General features: G+C 38.1%; 1 protein-coding gene across 5 annotated transcripts in view; it reads right to left on the reverse strand.

Annotated features, from left to right (window-relative positions):
- Window positions 1–25,034, reverse strand: part of LOC126259741 (calcium homeostasis endoplasmic reticulum protein) — a 335,568-nt gene that overhangs the window by 169,635 nt on the left and 140,899 nt on the right. For all 5 annotated transcript variants that reach the window (XM_049956747.1, XM_049956756.1, XM_049956740.1 and 2 more), the window contains one exon: window positions 9,544–9,759. In XM_049956747.1, coding sequence (XP_049812704.1) covers window positions 9,544–9,759 — 216 coding nt within the window. The remainder of the gene's footprint in view (window positions 1–9,543; window positions 9,760–25,034) is intronic.

Genomic DNA, 25,034 nt, shown 5'->3' on the forward strand with positions numbered 1-25,034 from the left:
AGAAGAAGGCAATATAAGTTTTTGAATGGTAGTGCTACAGAAGAATGCTGAAAATTAAATAGGCAGATCACGTAACTAATGAGGAGGTCCAAACCCCTCTTTACTGGCATTCATCCTATTTTGCGTATCTGCAGATGACTGGCAACTGGCCATCAGAATTTTATTTCTGTCACTAGATCAGCATTTGATATAAGAGGACATGAAAACTTGTGAGCATCGACATGAAAACTTGTGAGCATCAACTGTATGTATGAATGTCTTGTCCATGTGGTGCTCTGTAGCTTATAGAGATTATATGTAAATCATAATAATCACTAAATTGTTTGGCATAAGTTGCTTGTTGGTGGTAGTTTATTTTCCCAACTAGTTTCGGGCATTGCACATCATCAGCAGTATTTCTATCACACAATAAGACAGTTATTTTTTATAATACATTACTTACAATGTATGCAGTAGTTTTATGGATATGTGACTTTTCAATTAATTGTAATGTGAACTGCCTTACAGTAATGTTTTTTAGCGTATGTCCACAACAGATCCTAACATTATTTTATAAGGACAGACTAATTTAAAAAACAAAACAAAACAAAAAAAAGTCAAAAATTTTCCTAGTATTCTTTAATGACAACAAATTTCTATGTTCTGCTAACAGAAATAATACAAACTATAAGTAGCATTATACAAGGTCGAGAAAAATTGTGTCAGAAAATTGTAACCCCAGATTGTTGATGCCAGTTGGAACCAAAATTATTAATGTTGTGTAGGATGACAACGCACCATTCTTAAACTACGGAAACTTGGCACCATGTGCTCCAAGTGGCTGTGGGATTGCCCTGCTGCCATTCGTTGGTTGATGGGCAGCGATATGGTTGCCGGTTCGCACACATGAGGGGTGTTTGAAAAGTCCGTGCAAAGTCCAAGAGATGGCACCACTGGCGTGTATTGAGGTAATGTTCAGTTAGCAGCATCTTTGGAAAGAATGCACCAAGTTTCAGCCATATTGGTCTATTTCTTTGTGTTTGGCATTCGTGTGAATCAAGGATGTCGAGTGATTGTCAAAAAATGGACGAAAAAGAATTTTGTGCGGTGATTAAACATTACTTTATGAAACGCAAAACACCTCAGGAGACTAAAGAGAAGCTTGATAAACATTACGGTGACTCTGCACCTTCGATTAGAACAGTGGTTTCCAAATTTTCGTAGTGGCCATATGGGCACAAGTGATGCTGAACATTCTGGATGCCCTGTGGAGGTTACAACTCCAGAAATCACTGATATGGTGATGGATGACAGAAGAGTTAAGGTGCATGAGATTGCTAGTGCTGTGGGCAGCTCAAATGAGTGGGTACATAATATTTTGCATAAACATTTGGACATGAGAAAGCTATCCGCACGATGGGTTCCGCGATTGCTCACGCTTGAGCAAAAACGTAATTGTGTGAAGTGTTGCAAGGAAGGTTTGCAGCTGTTCAGGAAGAATCTGCAAGACTTTTTAAGCGTTGGTTCATTACTGCGGATTAAACATGGATACATTACTATACTCCTGAGACTAAACAATCTAAACAAATGGGTTCCCAAGGGAGAATCTGCACCAAAAAAGACGAAGACCATTCCTTTGGCCGGAAAGGCTATAGCGACTGTCTTTTGGGATTTGCAAGGGATAATACTCATCGACTATCTGGAAAAGGGTAAAACTATTACATGTGAATATTATTCATCATTATTGAACCATTTGAAAACCGAGCTGCAAGAAAAACACCGGCGATTGGACGGCAAAAATGTCCTTTTCCATCACGACAATGCACCAGCACACACCTCAGCAGTTGTGGTCACAAAATTAATGGAAATAGGATTCCAACTCATTTCACATCCCCCCTATTCTCCAGACTAGGCTCCCTCGGACTACTATTTGTTCCCCAATTTGAAGAAATGGCTGGCGGGACAAAGATTTTATTAAAACGAGGAGGTGATTGCAGTAACTAATAGTTATTTTGTACATCTACATCTACATTTATACTCCGCAAGCCACCCGACGGTGTGTGGTGGAGGGCACTTTACGTGCCACTGTCATTACCTCCCTTTCCTGTTCCAGTTGTGTATGGTTCGCGGGAAGAACGACTGCCGGAAAGCCTCCGTGCGCGCTCGAATCTCTCTAATTTTACATTCGTGATCTCCTCGGGGGGGTATAAGTAGGGGGAAGCAATATATTCGATACCTCATCCAGAAACGCACCCTCTCGAAACCTGAACAGCAAGCTACACTGCGATGCAGAGCGCCTCTATTGCAGAGTCTGCCACTTGAGTTTGCTAAACATCTCCGTAACGCTTACCAAATAACCCTGTAACGAAATGCGCCGCTCTTCTTTGGATCTTCTCCATTTCCTCCGTCAACCCGACCTGGTACGGATCCCACACTGATGAGCAATACTCAAGTATAGGCCGAACAATCGTTTTGTAAGCCACCTCCTTTGTTGATGGACTACATTTTCTAAGGAGTCTCCCAATGAATCTCAACCTGGCACCCGCCTTATCAACAATTAATTTTATATGATCATTCCACTTCAAATCGTTCCGCACGCACACTCCCAGATATTTTACAGAAGTAACTGCTAACAGTGTTTGTTCCACTATCATATAATCATACAATAAAGGATCCTTCTTTCTATGTATTCCCAATACATTACATTTGTCTATGTTAAGGGTCAGTTGCCACTCCCTGCACCAAGTGCCTATCCGCTGCAGATCTTCCTGCATTTCGTTGCAATTTTCTAATGCTGCAACTTCTCTGTATACAACAGCATCATCCGCGAAAAGCCGCATGGAACTTCCGATACTATCTACTAGGTCATTTATATATATTGTGAAAAGCAATGGTCCCATAACACTCCCCTGTGGCACGCTAGAGGTTACTTTAACGTCTGTAGACGTCTCTCCATTGAGAACAACATGCTGTGTTCTGTTTGCTAAAATCTCTTCAACTTGAACAATTCCTATATTCAGAAGGGATCAACAAATTAGAACAGCGATGGACGGAGTGTATAAGTCGAAAAGGAGACTATGTCGAAAAATATAGGTTTACCCCAAACACGTAAGTAGTTTTTATTTTTGCATGGACTTTTCAAACACCCCTCGTACAAACATGCCTCACCCCGTCACTGCACCAATGTGATATGCCCAAGTGTTGAATACCACCGAGCGTGCGGGCTGCCTTGGATATATTGCGATCTCCAACAGGCAAAGCATTCGCAGTCACGCGTTTTCCAGAGCATCCGGCAACAGGGCAATCCCATGGCCAATTGGAGCGTGTGGCACCAATTTTCCGGAGTTTAAAAATGGTGTGTTGGTGACCTACACAACACTAACAATTTTGATTCCTACTGGCATCAGATATCCAGGGTTAAAATTTCATGACACAATTTTTCTCCAACCTGAATGCATTTCATGATGTACAACAAAAAATAATCCTTATATGTATAGCAATTGCCAATGACAATGAGACATATTTTCATGTAAAAATTCTTATGCTGATTACAATATGCATATATAAATCAAATAATCATATTATTACACGAATATTATGAAATTTTAGCGCCAACATGTGCTGGAGAACATTACTATAAAGTAAGTCACATTACAATGAGTTGAAAAATCACATTTGCATAAACACTGCTATATACATACATTGTAAGCTTTTGACAATGCTGACTGGGATACTCTTGGGATGGGGTTGTAGCCTGTCCCTGATGTTATTCAATCTTTACACTGAGCAAGCAGTAAACAAAACCAACGAAAAAATTGGCGAAGAAATTAAGTTCAGGGAGAAGAAATAAAAACTTTGAGGTTTGCTCATGACACTGCAACTCTGTCAGAGACAGTAAAGCACTTGGAAGAGCAGTTCAGAGTGGACAGTGTCTTGTAAGGAAAATATAAGATGAACAATAACAAATGAACAACTAGGATAATGGAATGTAGTCAAATACAATCCAATGATGCTGAGGAAATCAGTTTAGGAAACAGGACACTTGAAGTAGTACATGAGTTTTGTTATTCGGGCAGCAGAATAACTGGTGACGCTCAAAGAAGAGAGGATATAAAATGTAGACTGGTAATGGCAAGGAAAGAACTTCTGAAGAAGAGAAGTTTGTTAACAATGAATATGGATTAAAGTGCTAGAAAGTCTTTTCTAAAAGTATTTGTTTGGAGTGTAGCAATGTATGGAAGGTAAACATGAACAAAAAACATTTCAGCCACAAAGAGAATAGAAGCTTATGCTTAGTGATTTTCTTGAAAAATGCTCACGATTAGATATGTAGAACATGTACCTAATGAGGAAGTACTGAAGAGAACTTGGGAGACAAGAAAACTGAGGTACAACTTGGCTAAAAGGGATCGGTTGATAGGACACATAGTGAAACATCAAGGTGTCACCAGTTTAGTACTGGAGAGAATTGTGGGGGTTAAAATCTAAGAGCGAGACCGAGAGATGAATTCAGTAAGCAGATTCAGAAGGATGTAGGTTGCAGTAGTTATTTGGAGAGGAAGAGGCTTACACTCGAGAGCTGCATCAAACCAGTCTTCAGACTGAAGACCATAACAACAACAAACACTGTAAGTAACATATAAGAAATACATGTTCTTGTGTAACACAGACACTGCTGATAATGACCAATGCCTGAAACTAGTCTGTTAAAATAAATACCAACAAGCAGCTAATAGCAAACAATTAATGATTAAAATAACTTATTTACAACTGTATGTACATCAATTTATCTTCAATCAAAAAGTTTGGTGTTTTAATTGTATGGACATTGAGTTTTACAGGTGGAGATGAGGGACTAGTCTGATAGTGCTGCGCCATATGAGACACGGTGTTTTGTGCTCTCATATAGATAAGAGATTTAGACCGAAATAAAACTTAGTTTTATAGTGATAACTAATTAAATACGTCTGTTTGTGTGTTTTTCAAGCTTACCATTAAAGGTTTCACTTTTCTTTGTGTATTTTTGTAGAAAACACGAGAAGATCGTGAAGTACGGTTACAGTTTTACTTCTGTTGTACATTTTGGACCAGTAAACTTAAAGAATCTCGTTTAATTGCACTTTTTTTTCTTTCTGGCCAGTTAAGTACAGCATATCCCTTTACTGCTTTAATTCTTTTTTGTGCAGCTCAGCATAAATTTAATTTTGTGGATCTACAAACTTTGCACATGGTAGCTTTTTTTATACACAGTTGCCAGTAGACAATTTTTAAATGTGTTTTTGTGTTTTCTCATAATTTAATTGATTTATCCTCACCAAAGTATTATTTTTGCCATAAGCGAAAAGTGCCTGACTTGCCACAGAATTGTTAGCTCTGGGGCTTGGTGTGATGATGCAGTAGTTTTTTTACACTGGGATGGCTGTGGTGGCATGGGAATTGGGGAAGTGAATCAGACTCATCAGTGGTTCTGTAGGATAAGTACTAGAGATTGGAAGGAAGTAGAACAGGAATGGAAAATTGCTGCCCTTCTGGTAGAGTTAGATTGGGCTAGGAAAGATCTGGGCATGTTAAGGAGGGAGAATTGTAAAGTGGAGTGGGAAGTGGCAACAGGTAAGAGAATGAACAGGGTTAGACAGCTTTATGGTGAATGTTAAAAATAAGCCTGACCTGTTGCTTCAGTTAGAAACTGATGAGCTTCATGCAGACGTTATGTGTAGGCAGGGCACAACAAACTTCCAGCTAAAAACTGAGTAAGAATGTAGGGAAGTCAGCAAATAGAAAGAAAGTTCTGTTGTTAGGTAGTTCTCATGCCAGAAGTGTAGGCCAGCTTTTCCATGATGACTAAGCATTAGAGAACCAGGTCACCAATCTTTTTAAACCTAATGCTGTGACAAAGGATGTAGGTTCACTCTGTTACAGGTACAATATAGAGTGCAAACTATACACTAATAAGGATTGCATCAGCATCAAGACATAATAGAGTGGAGTTTGTGTCTGAAATCATTTGGACTCTTCTGTCAGGAAAGTTAATTTGGAGTCAGAATGGCTGCTTGGGTTGGATGTGGGGGGTCACATATTGGTGTGATTCCTGTTGATTTCCTCAGTAGGTGGGATTATATTAGGCATGGCCCACACCCCAACAATAAGGGAAGGGTAAACTGGCTGGGCTAATACAGATAATTTAAGGTAGGGAGGCACTGCCATAGTGGTAAAACACCAGTGGCTATAGGTCTTGGAGCAGCAGCTTTTTTAGGATAGAAAGGACAGAAACAAGTCAAGTCCTATGAAAGATCAGGATTGAAATGAACCTTCAGTTTGAGAAAGAAACTAAATAGCATAATTCTGGTACAATGTATCAGCAAACACAGCTGTTGCTTAAAATTTTCACAAATCAGCAGAAATTTTCTTTCAACTCAGTTTTATCTCAGTCAATATGAAATGCCAACTATCTCCAGTGCATCAAAATATTCGAGGCTAAGAAATAAAATTAATGAATTACTTATCTACACTGATGAATTAGAGTCAGCCAACCCATTTGACATAATCTGCCTCTCTGAACATCAAGTGACCAACTGTATAGATGTGTTAAGTGTTGCAAGGATTTAGATTGGCTTCTCACTTTTGCAGGGTGGAAATGGTGGATGGAGGAGTTGCCACACGCATCAGGAATTGTCATAAATTTAATAGCACAGACATTCATAAATTTTGCCTAGAGCAGCATAGGGAAGCATGTGCAACAGAAGGAGAATTTCACAATAAATCATTCATAACAGTAAGTGTATATCAATTATCAGCAGGTAATTTTTTATCAGTTTATAAATCACTTTGAAGCTCTATTGGCCTATCTGACAACAAAAAAGAAAGAATTAGTAGTTGCTTGTGATTTTAATGTAGATTTTCTCAGAAACCCTTCCAGTAAGAACTTGCAGTCAGTAGCATTGTCATTCAACTTAATTCATAATGTTAACTTTCCAACTAGAAAAGCTAAGAGTTTGAACATGGCTATTGATAATATCTTTACAGAAATGTCTAACGAACAAAATTATATTAGAAAACCAATAATAAGTAGCATCTTGGACCATGATGTGCAGTTCCTCTTGCTAAATGTTAATACTGATCAGGACATAAAATCTACTAAACCTCAGTTCAAGAGGGTAGTTAGTAAGTTAAAAATTGACTGTTTTAGGAAACTCCTCAAAGACATGAATTGGAGTGATGTGTACAATGCTCATAGCATGAATGAGAAGTACAACACTTACGTACCACAAAATATTGAAGAAAGTAATACGGACATCAAAACAAATGCATTATCCGAAAAGGATAGTCACATTAGGTAACAAAATACAGACAATATGGGATACAGTGAAGAAAGAGACTGGTAGAACCTATGGATAACAGGTGTGTGTAGTGTTGCTGAAATTTACAATAAGCACTTCATAAATGTTTGTGAAAAGATGAGGTTGTCAGGTTCAGTAGATGCTGCAATGGAATAACTAAGACCAGTCATTAGAAATAAGGACAATAATATGTGTATGGCCCTCAAAACACCAGCAGAAGTAATGTCCACCATAAAATCGTTAAAATCAAGAAATTCTTGTGGCTCTGATAATATATCAACAAAGTTGATTAAACAGTGTGCCTCTGAGTTTAGTGACATCTAAAGTTATTGTGAAATCAATCTTTTATCAGTGGCACATTTCCTGAATGGTTGAAGTACACTGAAGTTAAACCTTTGTGTAAGAAACAACATAAATATATACCATCAAACTTCCATCCAATTTCACTTTTGCCCACATTCTCAAAAAATATAGAAAAGATAATAAACAGTCCTCATCTTAACCATCTGACTATAAATAAAATATTATCCACGTCACAATTCGAAATTCAAAGGGTTCCAATGTACTCCATTCATTAGACAATACGTTATTGGTACATGTTGTGGTCTGTCCGACACATTTGACTACGTAAATCACAACGACCTTTTCAATAATCAGAATATTACAATATAACAGGAAATGCTGCAAAATGGTTCAAATCCTATCTCTCTGACAGAAAACAAAGTCGGTCAATAGGAAACAGATGTGCATTAAGCTATCAGGTATCATTCAACTAGGAACCAGTAACACGGTGTGTCCTCCAAGGTTCCATCTTAGGACCATTACCTTTCCTTGTGTATATCAATGACCTTTCATCAGTAACACTACCAGATGCCAAGTTTGTTTTGTTTGCAGATGATACAAATGTTGTAATAAATAGTAAATCAAGTATAGTCTTAGAAAGGTTGGCTAATGAAATTTTCATGGACATTAATAAATGGTTCCAAGGCAATTCTCTGTAACTAAACCTTTTTAAAGAAAGAAAAGAGAGAGAGAGAGAGAGAGAGAGAGAGAGAGAGAGAGAGAGAGAGAGAGAGAATATAATATATGCAGTACGGAACTCATAAAAGGTTTCCTGCTATATGGTGACAAGTAGATAGAAGAAGTTCAAAATGTTAAATTCTTGGGATTACAGCTTGATAATAAATTTAACTGGGTGGAGCATACCACAGAACTGCTGAAGTGCCTAAACAAATCTCTATCTGCTACATGAGTGTAGTAAGACCTAGATGATATAAAAATTAAGGAGCTAGCACACTTACGCTTACTTTCATTTCATAACATCATACAGGATTATTTTCTGGGGTAACTCATCAAACCAAGCTAAAATTTTCCAAACCCAAAACCATGCAATTCAAATTATTTGTGGTGTGAACTCAAGAATGTCCTGCAGAGGACTGTTTAAGGAACTGAGGATACTGACTACTGCTTCCCAATATATCGATTGCTTAGTGAAATTTGTCATTAAGAACATACATACATTTTTTCCCTCCCAAACCAACAGGTGAGTTCATAGAATTAATCTAGAAATAAGACTAGCTTCCACAAGGATTTAAAGTCACTTACTTTGGTCCAGAAAGATGTCCACTCTTCAGCAATACACATTACCAATAAAATGCCAGCAGCCATAAAAAAGTTTAATAATGAAGTTCAGTTTGAGAAGAGTCTAAAGATTTTATTGGTGACCAACTCCTACTCCAGTGATCAATTTCAAAGCAAAACCAGCTGATGCTTGCATATTAATAGTGATATCACATAAACGTGAATATTGTGTACAATCTAACTTCTGCACAAATTTTGTGCAGTAATGTGATCACTGTAAATAAGTGCAGTAAAAGAGCATATCTGTTCTTATTTTGTAAATATTTATTGTGTATTCTTGTTTTCTGACGTATTCCACAACCCACAGGACTGCATCACTATGGATCAACTGGAACAAAAAGTACCTCTAGGCTAATCTCTGGAAAACCATGTGAAAACTCCACTCAGGAGAGGCAGTGTACCAGAGCAATGGCTGTTAAAACTGACACTGGTCCTAGATCTGGTTCACCGTCTTGTCTTGTACTTTTCTCAGTTCGAGAAAGTCACATGGAATACCAAAGTTACAATACCTTAATGACTAACAACAACAAATTTATCATTTAATCTAAACAGCCAATAATGCGAAAATACGATATTCCAACAGTACCTGTATCTGCTGTAAAGCATGCTGAACAAATGCCTGGTGCTGTGCTTGGTAACCTTCATAGGTCTGTTTTGTTGCAGCCATTATTGGGGTAATGACAGCAGCATGCTGTGTAATGAGTGCTGCTTGATATTCAGACCAAGAACGTGATGGGTTTCGTAACTTCTCCACAACTGAAGAGTCAAAATAGTTATTCTTGGACTCCCACAGGTTTAACAACTGTATTAAAAAAAAGACGAATTAGAATTGTTACTGAAGAAAGGGACATTGTAAAGAGTGAAAAAATGCTAAAAGAATTCATTCACAAAAATTGATAGAAGAGAAATGAACCACATGTGTGAAAGAAAGGTGCAAACTGTACATATGTTGAATATTAACAACAGATCTTCTAAAATCAAATGCTGGCATTTGGTCAAACTTGCAATCAAGAACACTCAAACCAAACAGAAGTGGCAGAAATAAATTTCAGGGACTAGAAAATTTTGCCCCGAGAATTAATTTCAATGTTATCCTGGCATTTACTATATTAAAATGATTTGAATATTAACTGAAGTTTCCAAGATTTCAATGTAAACCGAAACAATGGAAACTCTCAGTTGGAATACCAACAAATGTAGGGAAAAGACAGATTGCTACTTACTGTATAGACGATACATTTAGTTGCAGATAAGTACAACTAAAAGACACTTACTATGTGCAATGTGTGTCTTTTAGTTGTGCCTGTCTGCTACCTAATGTGTCATCTTTATGGTAAGCAGCAATTATCTTTTTCTTACACTATCAATCTGTCCTTACAGTAGCAATCTGTCTTTTCCAACGTTGTAGATTTTTCTTACATTGTTGTTTTAAAATCCTGCCAGACAAGAAATAAAATAATAGCATCCAGTAAAAGAGATGTCACTGGCACCTGTCTGATTCTCCGCTGCTTTATACCGTGTGACTCTAGAGAGGATGTTAAATGTTTCTGTATCACTGAGTTGTGGGACATGATCTTTGGCCCCAAAACATGTTGAAAAACTTTTGCCTCACTGTATTGCTCATGATCATAACGTGACTGACACAATATAATTTTGAAGTATTCTAAGTCAACTAATTACACGATAGAAACACCAACAGGCCATTTTTATACAAATGATGAGTCATGATATACCAAATTTGTTTGAAATTGCTCCAGGTGTAACTGAGTTATACTTTCATGTCATGCCTTTTCACCCCAAACCTTCTGCCACATGGGAGCTAGGATGTCTTACCGTCACAGTAAACAGCAAGTCACATATGTACCAATTCTTTTTGAAATTTCTTGTCACCAATAACTCAAAAACCTCAAAAACTATTGATTTGATACCAATATCAGTCGTTATTGAACATCTTAAGCCATGTCTTCTCAAACCCAGCACTCAGGGTTGGTTGAGGTAAATTACCAGCATATTATTTTTATACGAATTGTGAGTCATATATAAAAGCGCGCGCATGCACGCACATGCGCACACACACACACACACACACACACACACACACACACACACACAACATTTGATTGAAATTGCTTCAGATGTTTCTGAGTTAAGTCTTTTCACTCCCACCCCTGCGTGTGGTAGTTGGTTCTTACCCTCTCTGTAATCTTCATGTGAGTGCACACAACTCATCAAAGTTTCATCATAATCAGATGAATGGTACAAAAACGCACAAAAACAAACAAACAAATATTCATTTTTGTACATTACATAATGAAAGAAAACTTACCTTATATTTTAACATCTTAGCTGTTTTTCTATGCTGCCGCAACTCAAATTTAAATATTTATTGCAGCACTCCTGCTCTCCTATGCACTCTCAATACATAGTTGCCTACAAGTTGTTGAGCTAGTCACTTTCAGTTCATTGTCATTTCTATAGGGATGTCCGACCAAAAAGCTGTTTAATTTGGGAAAAAGACAGTAACAATTTGGGGCTCAGCAGCTGAGCTATAAGGTGAATATTCAAAACCTTCCCACATAAAAAGCTGAAGCAAATCCTTTGTCAACACATTTATGGTCTCTCCTCCGAGCTTAATGTCAGTGAGCAGGACACCCTTTCAATCCCAAAATCATTGTGGCCATAACATTCTTGGGGCTCAGATTTTGAGACCATGAATGACTCAATTTCACTGATTGGTGCTTTGATTCTGGACTTTTGTGGAAAACTCATGTCTTACCACTAGTAACAAAGTGGTTCAAAACTCTTCACCATCTTTGTCGCATCTTGTGGGAAAAGTCAATGCAGCTCCCTTTCACTGTTTTTTCTGTTCATCTGTCAAAAGTCGAGGAACCCACCTGGCACATACTTTTCTATAACCCAAATCACCACTAACAGTTTGATAAAGAACTAACAACATAATTTCAGGAAACCACAAGCTCAATACTTCACTAGTGAAACATTTATCCTGTTCAATTTTTTCCCTCAGTCCTTGATTAGAGTTTACCAGTCGTAACTGACAGTCAGGCTGACTGCTGCTCATCAAGAATATTATTCATTCCTTTGCAATTAAACACGATGCACCATTTTTGAACTGAGGCTTCAGTCTACACATTTCCATAAACTAGTTATATATCCATAAAATTCAATAATAATGTTGTTGTTATTATTTTTCCCCTATGTGGAAACTGTACTTACTACACTACAAGCCTCAAACCTGGTAGGATCGTAAATTTATCACACATTTTAAAACCCCAAAAATAAGTGGTATGCCACCATTCCTGCTCACTGCTAGTGTTATACTGGTACCAATAACAAGGAAGATCTGTGACATGGCCAGGAGAATACAGGGAAAACTGCCCACCTTGTCAGACTCTTGCAGTTCCCACATTATAATCTGATATCTGGTTAGGCAGTGACACTTTTGTTATTCGTGCATTTCTTACTCATCAGTGTTAGCACATAGGACCAAATCCACCACAGCGGTTGACAATGCCTACAATATTCTTACATGACATTATCATCTTTGTCCTCTTCTAAATTCTGGAAATGGATGTCCCAGCCACATAACATGCAATATTCCAAATCTGCAACTAGCTGACACAAATATGCACTTGAGAAACATTTGTGCATCTGCAACCCTCCACACATTAGGCAACACAATTTCACCATGCCAGCATAATGACTTCAGTTGTAAATGTGTGCAAGGATGACTGTGTTTGGTGGCACAAACAAACAAGGTGCTGAACACCTGCTCCATTTCCTAAATTCCATTCATTTCTCTGAACGTGCAACCCCCCCCTCCTCACCAACTGTGCACAAACGAATCTTATTTGGGGGTGTTTGTTCTCATACTCCTATCACCTCTTCTATTGGCCTTCCCTCCTCCCTATGCCTTCTCTGTATGCATTTTTCACATTGGTCCCTTCAATCACACCATTGGGGATTACAGACAGACAGACAGACAGACAAACACACACACACACACACACACACACATGTTTTCCAGCACAGCAGTTACAATTTTTTCAGGAGACATGGACACTGGAAAATCACATAGCAATGCATGGTTGGATATGTTTTCCTGGAGTGGCAGTGACAACCAAAAACGCAAGAAAGGAAGGACACAAACAACAGGAGTAAACATCTTTCTTATGCTTAGCACTGCAGAAACCAACAAATAAGAACAAAAACAGCCAATGACAGTACTCAAAGAAGGCGTCTGAAATTACAACCCCAGACAGTGAGGGATGCCTCACATTTCCGGCACACTAAAGATCTAATATTCTACAAAAATACCAATGGTGTTCCAGATTTCCCCTGCCACAATGTGTGCAAAAAGTTTATCAGCATTGTTAATGAAGGTTTCATACATGAGTGTCCTCACATAACCCCAGAGGAAGTAATCAAGGAAAATGATGGCTGGTGATCTTACAAGCCAATGAACCCGACCACTCTGGTAGCTCCAGTGTTGCTGACATCAAGTGGTAATACATGTCGAGATTGTAATGTGAGAGGGCCACATCATTCTGAAACCATACGCCAGAACTAAGCATAATAAACATGTTTCTCACCCTGTTCATGTCATTCTTTTCTTGTGCTTTGCCCACCAGGAAAGTGCTCCCAGCCATGCTTTGCTATGTGATTTTCCATCACCTAGGTGTACTCTGTCTCTCCTCAAGGTTTGTACCCGTTGCTGAATCACCTAACGTATATTAGGTTCGTGCATAAGTTCATAGCAATTTTGTTTTGCATATTGTTTTTCTGGTTGCTATGGGTTTGTTTATCAATTGTCATTTTTTATTTGTAGTTCACTGTTGCTATTTGAGTTTACATATTGCCATTTTGTCATTTGAATATGGTGAATGGAGCTGTGGATGCTAGAAAACAGAGTGATAAGTGGAGAAATCAAAATATTTCCAACATATTCTTCCGTCTGAACTCAACCGAGGGGTGACAGCAGCATAGGCAGCTAGAAACATCTGAATCGTTTCTGGGATAATGCCACTGGGCATAGCCTGGCAAGAAAATGGTTTTCTCATTTTAAGGACGATTGTTTTAACATTAGCAACTCATCCTGTTCCGGAAGACGTTAAGCGTTTGATGAAGATTGTTTAAATGGGGGTTAATGCCATTGGACAGAGTATGGCAACAAAATGATTTTCTTGTTTTAAGGAGAATTGCTTTGACATTAGTGACTCTCCCCTTTCAGGAAGACCTTCAGGGTTTAATGAAGATCATTTAAATGCATTAATCCACAATGACCCACATCAGTGTAACCGATAATTCGCAAATGTGATGAACTGTGATCATTCTACCATTGGGTGACATTTGCATGCAATGTGGAAGGTTCAAAACTAGAGAGTATTGGTACTGCAAACTCAAAGCCAAAATCAAAAAAATCAGTGGGTGGTTACATGTGTATCCCTACCTCCTCATCACCAATTGGATGATGAACAACACTGACCATTCCTGTCTTGTGTCATTACTGGTGATAAGACATGGTGTCTTTATGCTAACATAAGGAAAAGACAGGAATGGTTGAGACTAAACAAAGCAGTAACACTGTGCATAGACCAGCGTGCACCCACAAAAGATAATGTCACACATCTGATAGGACAGCAACTGTGTGATGTACTATGAACTGCTTCTCTGAGATGTAACCATCGCTGCTAACATTTACTGTCAACAACTGAGACATCTTGCAGGCGCAATCCAAGAACAATGAACAGGAAGTGATCCTACTCCATAATAACGCCCATCTGCAGTCTGCTAGACTGACAAAAAACACTGTGCAGGAGGTTAGATGGGAAGCAATTCTGCATCCACCTTATTCATCTAACCTCGCACACTCAGATTTTCACCTTTTTTGCTCTCTATGGAACAACTTTCAAGGACCACCTTTTCCAGAAGAAAATGCACCCTGAACATGACTCATCGTGTTTTTCGACTCAAAACCATGATTTCTACGGCTTGGGAATCACAAAGTTACCCCAGCAGTGACAGACTGTTGTAAAAAGTGGAGTACACATTTTTTAATGACTTAAGTCTCTGTTGTGTGTATCTGTTGTATTTATTAGACTTATGAAAAAAATGTTATGAATTTATGCACTAAGCCAATACACATATCCTCAACAAGGACACCACCTCCCTTTGGTGCACAAAGACCTCAAAACAGTAATTTACTGTTTATCTGTGTACTAAGAAGGCCAGTGATAGCTTACTGATTATTCATTCAGTTTTACATGGCACAGCTAGTGTTACAGAATCTGAAGAACATGACTGTGCTATACTGTAGAAAGAAAAAACTATTTCTGCAATAGAAGAAGGAAAGGGAGGGGGCGGCAGGCAGTAGTGTGAAATTTCAAAGTTGAGAGTCCTTGGGTTCCTCTCCAGGAATTGGGACCTTCTCAAATTCTATAGGATGCAAACACAATGCCACATACAGTCACAGAGCGATAAATTATACAGTTTAACTGGCATGGCTGCACAACAAGGTGATAAAACTGAATTGACAGGGGCTAGTTTGGTTCACTCCTAGGCCATTAAAAGTTGATTCTACCAGGCAATCTGAGGGTGGGTTTGGGATATTTCCCCAGTCATCTAGTTGTATTACCCTTTACCCAACTGCACCAAAAAATGTTGCTTCCAAAACATATTTTATTCAACTTCTGTTGGGTCAGCCACCATTAGAAAATATAAATCATGAAGTAACGCAATAAACTCCTTATATTCATCATAAATGAAGTTTTTTAGCAAGCAAAACGTTATATATGCCATCAAAGTCAAAGTAGTGTTTTTATATGGCAGAACTAGTGTAACAGACTTGTTTCTCCGCTTCGAAGAATCTTACTCTGGCATTTTTTGTTGGTATCAGCTAGGATTTTGTCAACTGTTCAGATTGTTTTCAATTTTAGAAATTCAATTTATCAGTAACTTTACTGGAATATGGGTAAATTTTTTTGACAATATTTGCTAGCTATATTTCATAAGTCATTGGATACCTTAGACTAAATAATATGAGGATAAAATTCCAATTCACTGAATCAGAAAGGTGGAATCCACATTATATTAATGATACAAAAAGGTGTACTTTTCATATATTCTCATTAATTTTATAACAAGTAATCAATCTAAAAAGCTCTGAGCAGATAATAATTTAGCAGATGCCCATGATGTGGCACATACTTTTTGTAATAACCCTGGGACACTCAATGCCAAGCAGCAAAGAGAAATCTATTCCATATGAAACAGAAACAAAAACAAATGCAACTTAAACTTGGTTTTTATAAGGAAAGTGGTGGTGCAGTCCCAAGGAACTGCAGCAAGAGGCCAGGAATAGTCCTTCTAAAAGGGAAGAAAAATACATGGCATTGACCTCAGGGTTCCAAAATACTTTATGGATGCAAAAATTCATGAGAGAAATTTCTCCAGTTCTCAAATCAAGTTCTATCAAGCTAACTGACAATAAGGAATCAATCAGTTTAGAAAACAAAACTGCATCAGAGACTTGCACCAAGAACATCGACACTAAGAATATGTTAATACCAGACAAAACTGAATTGATAAAATTACTATGGAACACATCTACATTGATCATATTTGCAACCATGAAATAATTCTAGCATGGATATTGGTTATTATAATCATTGCTGGTTATTGAGTGCATTGTACAGGGTGGCACATGAAATGTCAGACTCTGTCATTTCCTAATAAATATTTTATTTGCAGGTTGGCAAATGTTGAAATGTTGTGACAAGTAGCCATAGTTTGTGCATGGCTCACAAGTAGACAGGATTTGTCAATATCAATCATGTGTGTTGCCACTGCTTCAGTTTGGTAAAATGATGAACAGCGGCTGGTTGACATTAAAAATGAAAGTAAAGACTGTTGTTTTATGTGGAAACAATGAGTGTAGCAGACACTCAGTGATGTTTTATGTTCATTCTTATATTAGGTGGGCCCCTGCAGACTAGAGAGTGTATAGACTAACCACAAAATTTGAAACTGATAGCAGTACTTTAAAGCACAAGTGACCTCATGCCAACACAATCCATACTCCACAGAATACTGAGGCTCTAAGAATGACTTTGAAAGGAAGTCCTAGGAAATCCATGAGGTGAGCTTCAGGCAAATTGGGAATAACTTCTTGTTCTTTTCAGAGAATACTTCATGTTGACATGAAATTATTCCCATAGAAAATAACAAAACTGTACATGCTGACAGAAAATGACATGGAACGGCGATTACAAATTGCAGCTTTCGCTTTTGGTAATGATGAAATGATTCATAGCACATGGTTCTCGAATGAGGTATACATTCACCTGAATGGCAGCAGCAAGAGGGAATATCAGATTTATTGCATGAGAAGCTCCCTTTGCTGTACACAAGATTGAAAATGGTGGAGAAAAAGTGAGTATATGCTGTGTCATTGCCAGCCACGGAATCACTGCACCAATCTTTTTCAATAGCACAGTTAATAATGCACGCTACATAGACATATTGCAGGATAATTTTCTTCCAGAACTTATTGCAACAGGGTTACCAATGGAGATACAATGGTTCATGCAGGAGGGATTTCATCCTCCCACAGCAAACATAATTCTAGATTTCTAACACGGGCATTTCAAACACTGTGTGATGTCCCATTGAAATCCAGAATATTTTCAGGGTGGTCTAATATGGCTGCCACACAGCCTGGGTATTAGTCACTGTGATTATTTCCCATGTGGGACATTTTTGAAGAAGACAGTCTACTGCAACAAACCATGTAATCTAATGCAACTGCAAGCAATTACCACAACAATTTTCGATGGAACAACAGAAGACTTGTGTCATAGCATGGTGAGAAACACCACAATTTGTCTCGAAGACATGGTACATCAACAAGATGGGACATTTCAAATGCATACTGCATATTTGCTGAGCATACACATTCTGATGTAACATAAAAAGAAAAAAAATTCTGTTTATTAAAAGTTATAGACACAGTTCTTAATGTATGGCAAGTTGTTATTGTTGTCATCTTATTTCACTGTGGTATGTGCTGAGTAAATTACATTCATTAAACACAACTATTCCACAATTTTGAGAAGAAATAAGGTTGCAGGATTTCTTTCATTTATGCAGCAGCTGAGGTTTAAGATTACAACAACTGTGTACATCTACTTATATCATATTAATTTGTGCCAGACAAATAAATTTACTGTTTTATTTTTTGTACTGCAATTTCAGTGTTTATGCCATTATCAAGCATGTATCAGGAAGACATAAGTAAAGGGAAGACTCAAACAATCTCCATATATATAAGACTATGTCCTGATTGACTGACTGACTCATCATCATACAGCCTAAACTGCTAAAACACAAAACCAGAAGGTGTGGATATTACACTGTAGGTGTCATGCAAGGAAAGATTTTGCGAAATTCCAACCCTAAGGGCATAAACTAGAGGATGAAAGTTTTTTTTTGGAAAAATGTCATTATTAAGACAATTTTGAAGCTAGACCTGTGGAAACTGGTATTTGGTTTATTGGTCAAAATAAAGAAATACACGTTTCAGCATTTTTGGAAATTTAACAGTATGGGAATGAAGTAGTGTATGAAAGCTTCTTCTTCTTCTTCTTCTTCTCCCCCCCCCCTCTCTTTTTTTTAAGTATATCATTATTAAAGAACAACTAAAGTATTTTTAAGCCACATCTATGAACACTGGTATTTGACTTCTTCGTTACAAATAAAAAATGTTTTAGTGTTTTTGGAAATTGAACCCCTAAGGGGGAGAAATAGGGGATGAGATTTATTATGCAAATATCTTATTATTAACGCATTTTTAAAGCTTTTGGGGGTGAAATGGTGGATGGAAGATTTTATAGAAATATTTCATTGTGCTTGCATTTTTGAAGCTACATCTATGAAAATTTGTATTTGGCTGCTCTGCTACAAATAAAACATATGCATGTCATTATTTCTGAAATTTCAAATGTAAGGGGGTGAACAAGGTGGTGAAACATTTTATGAAAATATTTCATTGTGAAAACATTTTTAAAGCTAAATCTTTGAAAATTGGTGTTTGGCTTCTTGGTTAGAGATGAAAAAAATACATGTTTCACTGTTTTTGGAAACACCTAAGGGAGTGAAATATGGTCAGACTGATTCACTGACTCATCATCGGTCAGCCCAAACTGCTAAGGGTAGAAACTTGAAATTTGGAGAGGGTGTGAATCTTCTACTGAAGCCACCATTTAAGAATAGATTGTCCAAAATTCCACTTGTAAGGGGATGAAAGACTTTCTGAAAGTATGTCTCTATTAAGGGAATTTTGTAGCTAGAACTACAAAACTGGTTTTTGGTTTCTTAGTCTGAAATGACTAGAAGAAGGGATCGGTAGGTAGGGCATGTTCTGAGGCATCAAGGGATCACCAATTTAGTATTGGAGGGCGGCGTGGAGGGTAAAAATCGTAAAGGGAGACCAAGAGATGAATACACTAAGCAGATTCAGAAGGATGTAGGATGCAGTAGGTACTGGGAGATGAAGAGGCTTGCACAGGATAGAGTAGCATGGAGAGCTGCATCAACCAGTCTCAGGACTGAAGACCACAACAGCAACAACAACAACAACAACAGTCTAAAATGAAAAATACATATTTCGGCATTTTTGGAAATTCAACCATTAAGCGTAAAATAGTGTGTGAAACATTTCTGGAAATAAATAATTACTAAAAAACTACTAATCAATTTTTTAGGCTACATCTATGACAACTGGTATTTATCTTCCCTGTTAGCAATAAAAAAATGTGTGTTGCAGTGTTTCTGGAGATTCAACCCTTAAGGGGGTGCAATAAGGGTCGAAGATTTCTAAGAAAATATTTTGTTACAAAAAAAAAAAAAAAATTTAAAGCAAATTTATGAAAGCAAGTATTTCACTTGTTGGTTAGATGTAAAGAAATATTTGTTATCGCATGGATGATGCTGTGGAAGTATCTCCACAAGAACACAAAAGGCATGGTTAACAAAAGCTTTGGACTCCAGCTACCAGAATCGCTTTTTGGTTAGAAGTACATTTGCGAAAGACCATGCTTATACGGCCTTAATTAGCATGAAAAGCTTGGAAGGTGTTGCAATTTGTGAACAACATAAAAATTCGATTAAATAAAAAATAAATAAAATAAAAAAAATCTCAGCAGGTCATACAGTCTACGCAAGCAATGCACCGGGCGCTAAGCTAGTTTGAACTTAAATTTCTAAACTGTGTTAATACACACATCCTTACAAATAACTGATGCCGTGTCACAGCAGTGATATGCATTATAAATAATGGTAGTCTTACTTTACAACCTGTTAACAAATAATAGATACATGAATTTTATAAAGGGTAAACAAGAACTCTACTGACAAACTTTCAGATGTTGTTCAGGGTTATCTTCTGAGTATTTTGGTATAAGGGATCAAGAGTCTCCAGGGGCTCATACAGAGTAATATAAATATGATTTATTCAGTTAATTACCACAGTCACCCTTGTTTCTGTGAAAATACCTTCACAACAGTGAAAAAGCTTATAACATGCAATAACCAAAATGTACAACAAAAAGTCATGCAACAACCCTCAGACATACACAAAACTAGTGTGTCTTGGCTGCTGTCAGTGCAGAAACAGCTCAGCATACTGTACTACAGTACTCATAAATAACTATGTAGCCTAGCAAAATATATATAAAACTTATTTGTCAACACAATGAACAATAAAATAATAAAAGAATAATAGTACTCTGAATTAGTGATGTCAACAAAGAGACTGAAACATTACTGGTCAATGAGCCTACCAATAAATTCAAATACTGTTACAATGCTAGTAAGACAAAAACCACAAAATGAACATAATCTAGCAAATAGTTTGCCAAATTTCATACACACAATAACCCTGACATGTTTAATAATTACTTCTACAAAGGCTGGATTAGACAAAAGCCAAACCAACGACGTATGCTTATCAATTACGAATCATTTAGAACATGTGACTGTATATTAATTAAATAGAAACACAGGTAAGTGCGACCAGTCATTTACAATATATTTGTTTATTACCATAAATTGGTTTTAGAGCCTTCAGTTAGTGCTTCCAGTAGTTATATACTTATTTTTATAGTGTGATGTTGGGTACTGGCTCTGTGACAAGAAGAAAGGAAACTCATTAATATATCATCATGAATGATTGTTATTTAGCAAGTTGAGTTGAAAAATGAATCAATAATACATCACCACCTATACTGTCGCACTACATAGAGAGATTCATTTGTCAATACAGCTTGCCATATAACTATCACTCGTGGCACTACATTAAAATGATTTATATCGTCTTGCCAAAGACCAAGTACTCAGCTTCGTGCTACGCCAATAGATGTGTAACTTCTGCACGCTCCATTTGGAAATGAGCCTGAGGAGGTGCCAAAACTGGTTTATGGAAGTAAACAAATATATCATAAGTAAATAGGGGCAGCTATCTGTGTTTATATCACTAACTTACACCTTCAAATGCGAAAATATTTTGTTGATGCCGACCTACGTATGGAGAAACAATAGTCATAATAAAATAAGGAAAATCAGAGCTCGCACGAAAAGATATAGGTGTTTGTTTTTTTCCGTGTGCTATTTGGGACTGTAACAACAGAGAATCACTGCGATGGTGGTTTGCTGAACCCTCTGCCGACACTTAAGTGTGATTTGCAGAGTATCTAAGTAGATATAGATGTATATTCAGTGAAACAATGGAAACTACAGGATGGAATAACAACCTCACATCCACAGAAAAAATTGCAAACTTCAATCTACAACTGATCCCGACATAATATTGCTACTTGCTGACAAAGGCTCTAACACAATGGTTATAAACAGCAGAGATTAACAGGTGGAAGGACTTCAACAGCTGTCAGATACATCCACCTACTAGCCCTGCCACAGTGACCCAATTCCAGAAATAAAGCAGGATCTCATCCCTCCTTCTATCCTCAGGTCCATCATGGAACCTCTCCCGAGTCTCTCTACTCGACCTACCACTACCTGCACTCCTCTACCTTCTACATGCTTCCTGAAGTCCTTAAATCCAACCACCCAGAACCCCTGTGGGCTGGTTACTGTGCCCCCATCGAGAGAATCTCTGCTCTCATGGACCGATACCTTCTGTCTATTACCTGTAACCTATCCTCTTAAATAAAAGACACCTACCACATTCTTCACAGTTCCTGTTCCTTACAACACAGTGCCCAGATTGTCACTGTCAATACCTCTTCCCTATGCATTAACATCCACAATGCCCAATGCCCATGGCCTTGCAGCTATTGAATAAGACCTTTCGCAATGCTTGACTCACTCCAAATCTACAACTTTCTTCCTGGTCAACATAACCAACAATATTCTCACCCATAATTATGAGGGTAATCCCAAAAGTAACTTCTCCTATTTTTTATAAGTACAGAACTCTGTTTGTGTGGCAGTTGGTCACACTGTTATGAAGAGTGCTTCACGCACTGTGTGTAATCATGCGCACACCGCACTGAGGCCCTAAGTCTTGGCTTGGCAGCCGTTGAGACTGAATCTCCCGTTGGATGTTACCGCCAAGTGTGAATTGCATGCAGTTATTCGGTTTTTGAATGCAAAGGGCACTGCACCGATTGAAATCCATCGCCAATTGACGGAAGTGTATGGTGAGTCATGCATGGATGTCAAAAATGTTCGTAATTGGTGTAGATAGTTTGCAGCTGATTGGGCTGAATTTCACGATGAACAAAGGAGCAGGAGACCGTCAATTTCTGAAGAGACAGTGTTGAAGGTTGAGCAAAGCATGCGTGAAGATCGGCGGGTCACCCTGGATGATTTCTGCACGTTAGTTCCTGAGGTTTCCCAAAGCACTGCTCACAGAATTTTAACGGAAACACTGAACTACCAGAAGGTGTGCGCAAGAAGGGTGCCATGCATGCTGACTGAGGACCACATGCAGCAACGAGTTGATGCTTCCCGCGCAGGACAACTTTCTGGAGTCAATTGTCATGGGTGACGAAACCTGGGCATACTACTTTACACCTGAGACCAAGCAACAATCATTCCAGTAGCGGAATACCTCTTCGCCAAAGCTGCGGAAATTCAAACAAACACAGTCTGCTGTAAAGTCATATCAACCGTTTTTTTGGGATCGCAAAGAGGTATTGTTGGTCAACTTTATGCCCACTGGGACCACAATTAATGCTGACACGTACTGTGAGACTCTGAAAAAACTCAAATGGACAATTCAGAACCGGAGAAGAGGAATGTTGAACAAAGGCGTACACATTCTCCATGACAACGTTCGCCCACACATTGCTTGGCAAACTGTTGCTCTCCTCCAACAGTTTCAGTGGAATATAATTACCCATCCACCCTATAGTCCTGACTTGGCGCTCGGTGACTATCACCTGTTCCCTAGGTTAAAAGAACATTTGGCCGGAAAGCGATTCAGCTCCGATGACGAGATGGAAGAAGCGGTTCATAACTTTCTAAACAGCATGGCGGTGAGCTGATATGACATCGGCATACAAAAACTGCCACAGCGCCTACAAAAATGCATCGACAGAAATTGTGATTATGTCAAAAAATAGCTAAATGTTCAAACTGTAAACAGATATAAACCATTGTAGAAATAAACAGGTCTATATACTTATAAAAAATAGGAGAGCTTACTTTTGGGCTTACCCATGTATTTCTCCTTCGAAGGCTTCACCTACAAACACATCTGTGGTACAGCAATGGGCACCCATATGGCACCATCGTATCCTTACCTGTTCAAGAACCATCTAGAGGAATCCTTCATGACCACCCCTTACCTGGTTCAGAACCACTGATGACATCTTGATGATTTCAACTGAGGGTGAGAGCACCGTATCCACATTTCTCCACAACTTCAACACCTTCTCCCCCAGTCACATGACGTGGTCTTCTTCAGCCTAAACAGTTTACTTCTGTAATGCCAACCTCCACCTCAAGGCAGGCTACATCAGTAGCTCTGTCCACATCATATCTACCAATCAGCAACAATACCTCCACTTTGACAGCTGCCACTCGTTTCACATCAAGAAGTCCCTTCCACACAGCCAAGACACCTATGGTCATCATACTGTAGTAATGGGCAGATCCTCTCCAAATATGGCAAGGGTCTCGCTGAGGCTTTTACAGACCAAAATTACCTTCCCAAACTTGTCCAGAAACAAATCTCCCACACCTTGTTTATCAGTCACCTACTATCCCCTGCATATCCACAGTTGGGATATAATTGAGGATTCCTGTCACGACTTACAAGGGGGAGGCCATGACATTGGGATCACAGATTTACTTCAAACTTTGTACACCTTTAGTAGGCCATTAAAACAACAGAATGTGAAAGTAGTAAGGTGCATCACTCTGGCAATTTCGGAAAAATTGCAAGAGAAGTTTTATGCATCTATTATGTAAAACATGTATCTGTGCAATGGGGCTGAGTGTAAGAATTCATTGTGGTCATGTGGTTAGCGTTCGTGCATGGCAAGTGGGTCATGGAGGAGGCGATGGATGGAATTCCGGTAACACTTTTTTTTTTTTTTTAATCTTTATTTTTTGCATCACTGCTCTCATTGTTTTATTTATATGATATTTGAGAGATAATATAATGAAAAAATCCTACATGCATTTTCATGAAGTTGTAGCAAATTTTATATGTTATTTGACTATTTACTATTTGAACATCTTGTTTAGGTGCTAGTCAACAGCATGTACAAATTTTAGAAAATACATTACAGTGTGCTGTCTGTGATAATGATATTTATTCTGCTACTGGTTTCAGTCTTAAACCATCTTTAATGGCAGAAAATTATTGCAGAATTATCACGTCATAGATGCTTTGAGATACGTTACACTGAAAATCATAATTGCCAACATAAATAAAAAATCGTAGCAAGATTACAATACGATGGCGTAGCAAGATTACAATACGATGGCCCGATGACAAAAGGCCTGCGATAATTTTTCTGCAGCTGAAGATGG

Source organism: Schistocerca nitens, chromosome 1, assembly GCF_023898315.1.
Source record: "Schistocerca nitens isolate TAMUIC-IGC-003100 chromosome 1, iqSchNite1.1, whole genome shotgun sequence".
Taxonomy (NCBI): Eukaryota; Metazoa; Arthropoda; class Insecta; order Orthoptera; family Acrididae; genus Schistocerca; species Schistocerca nitens.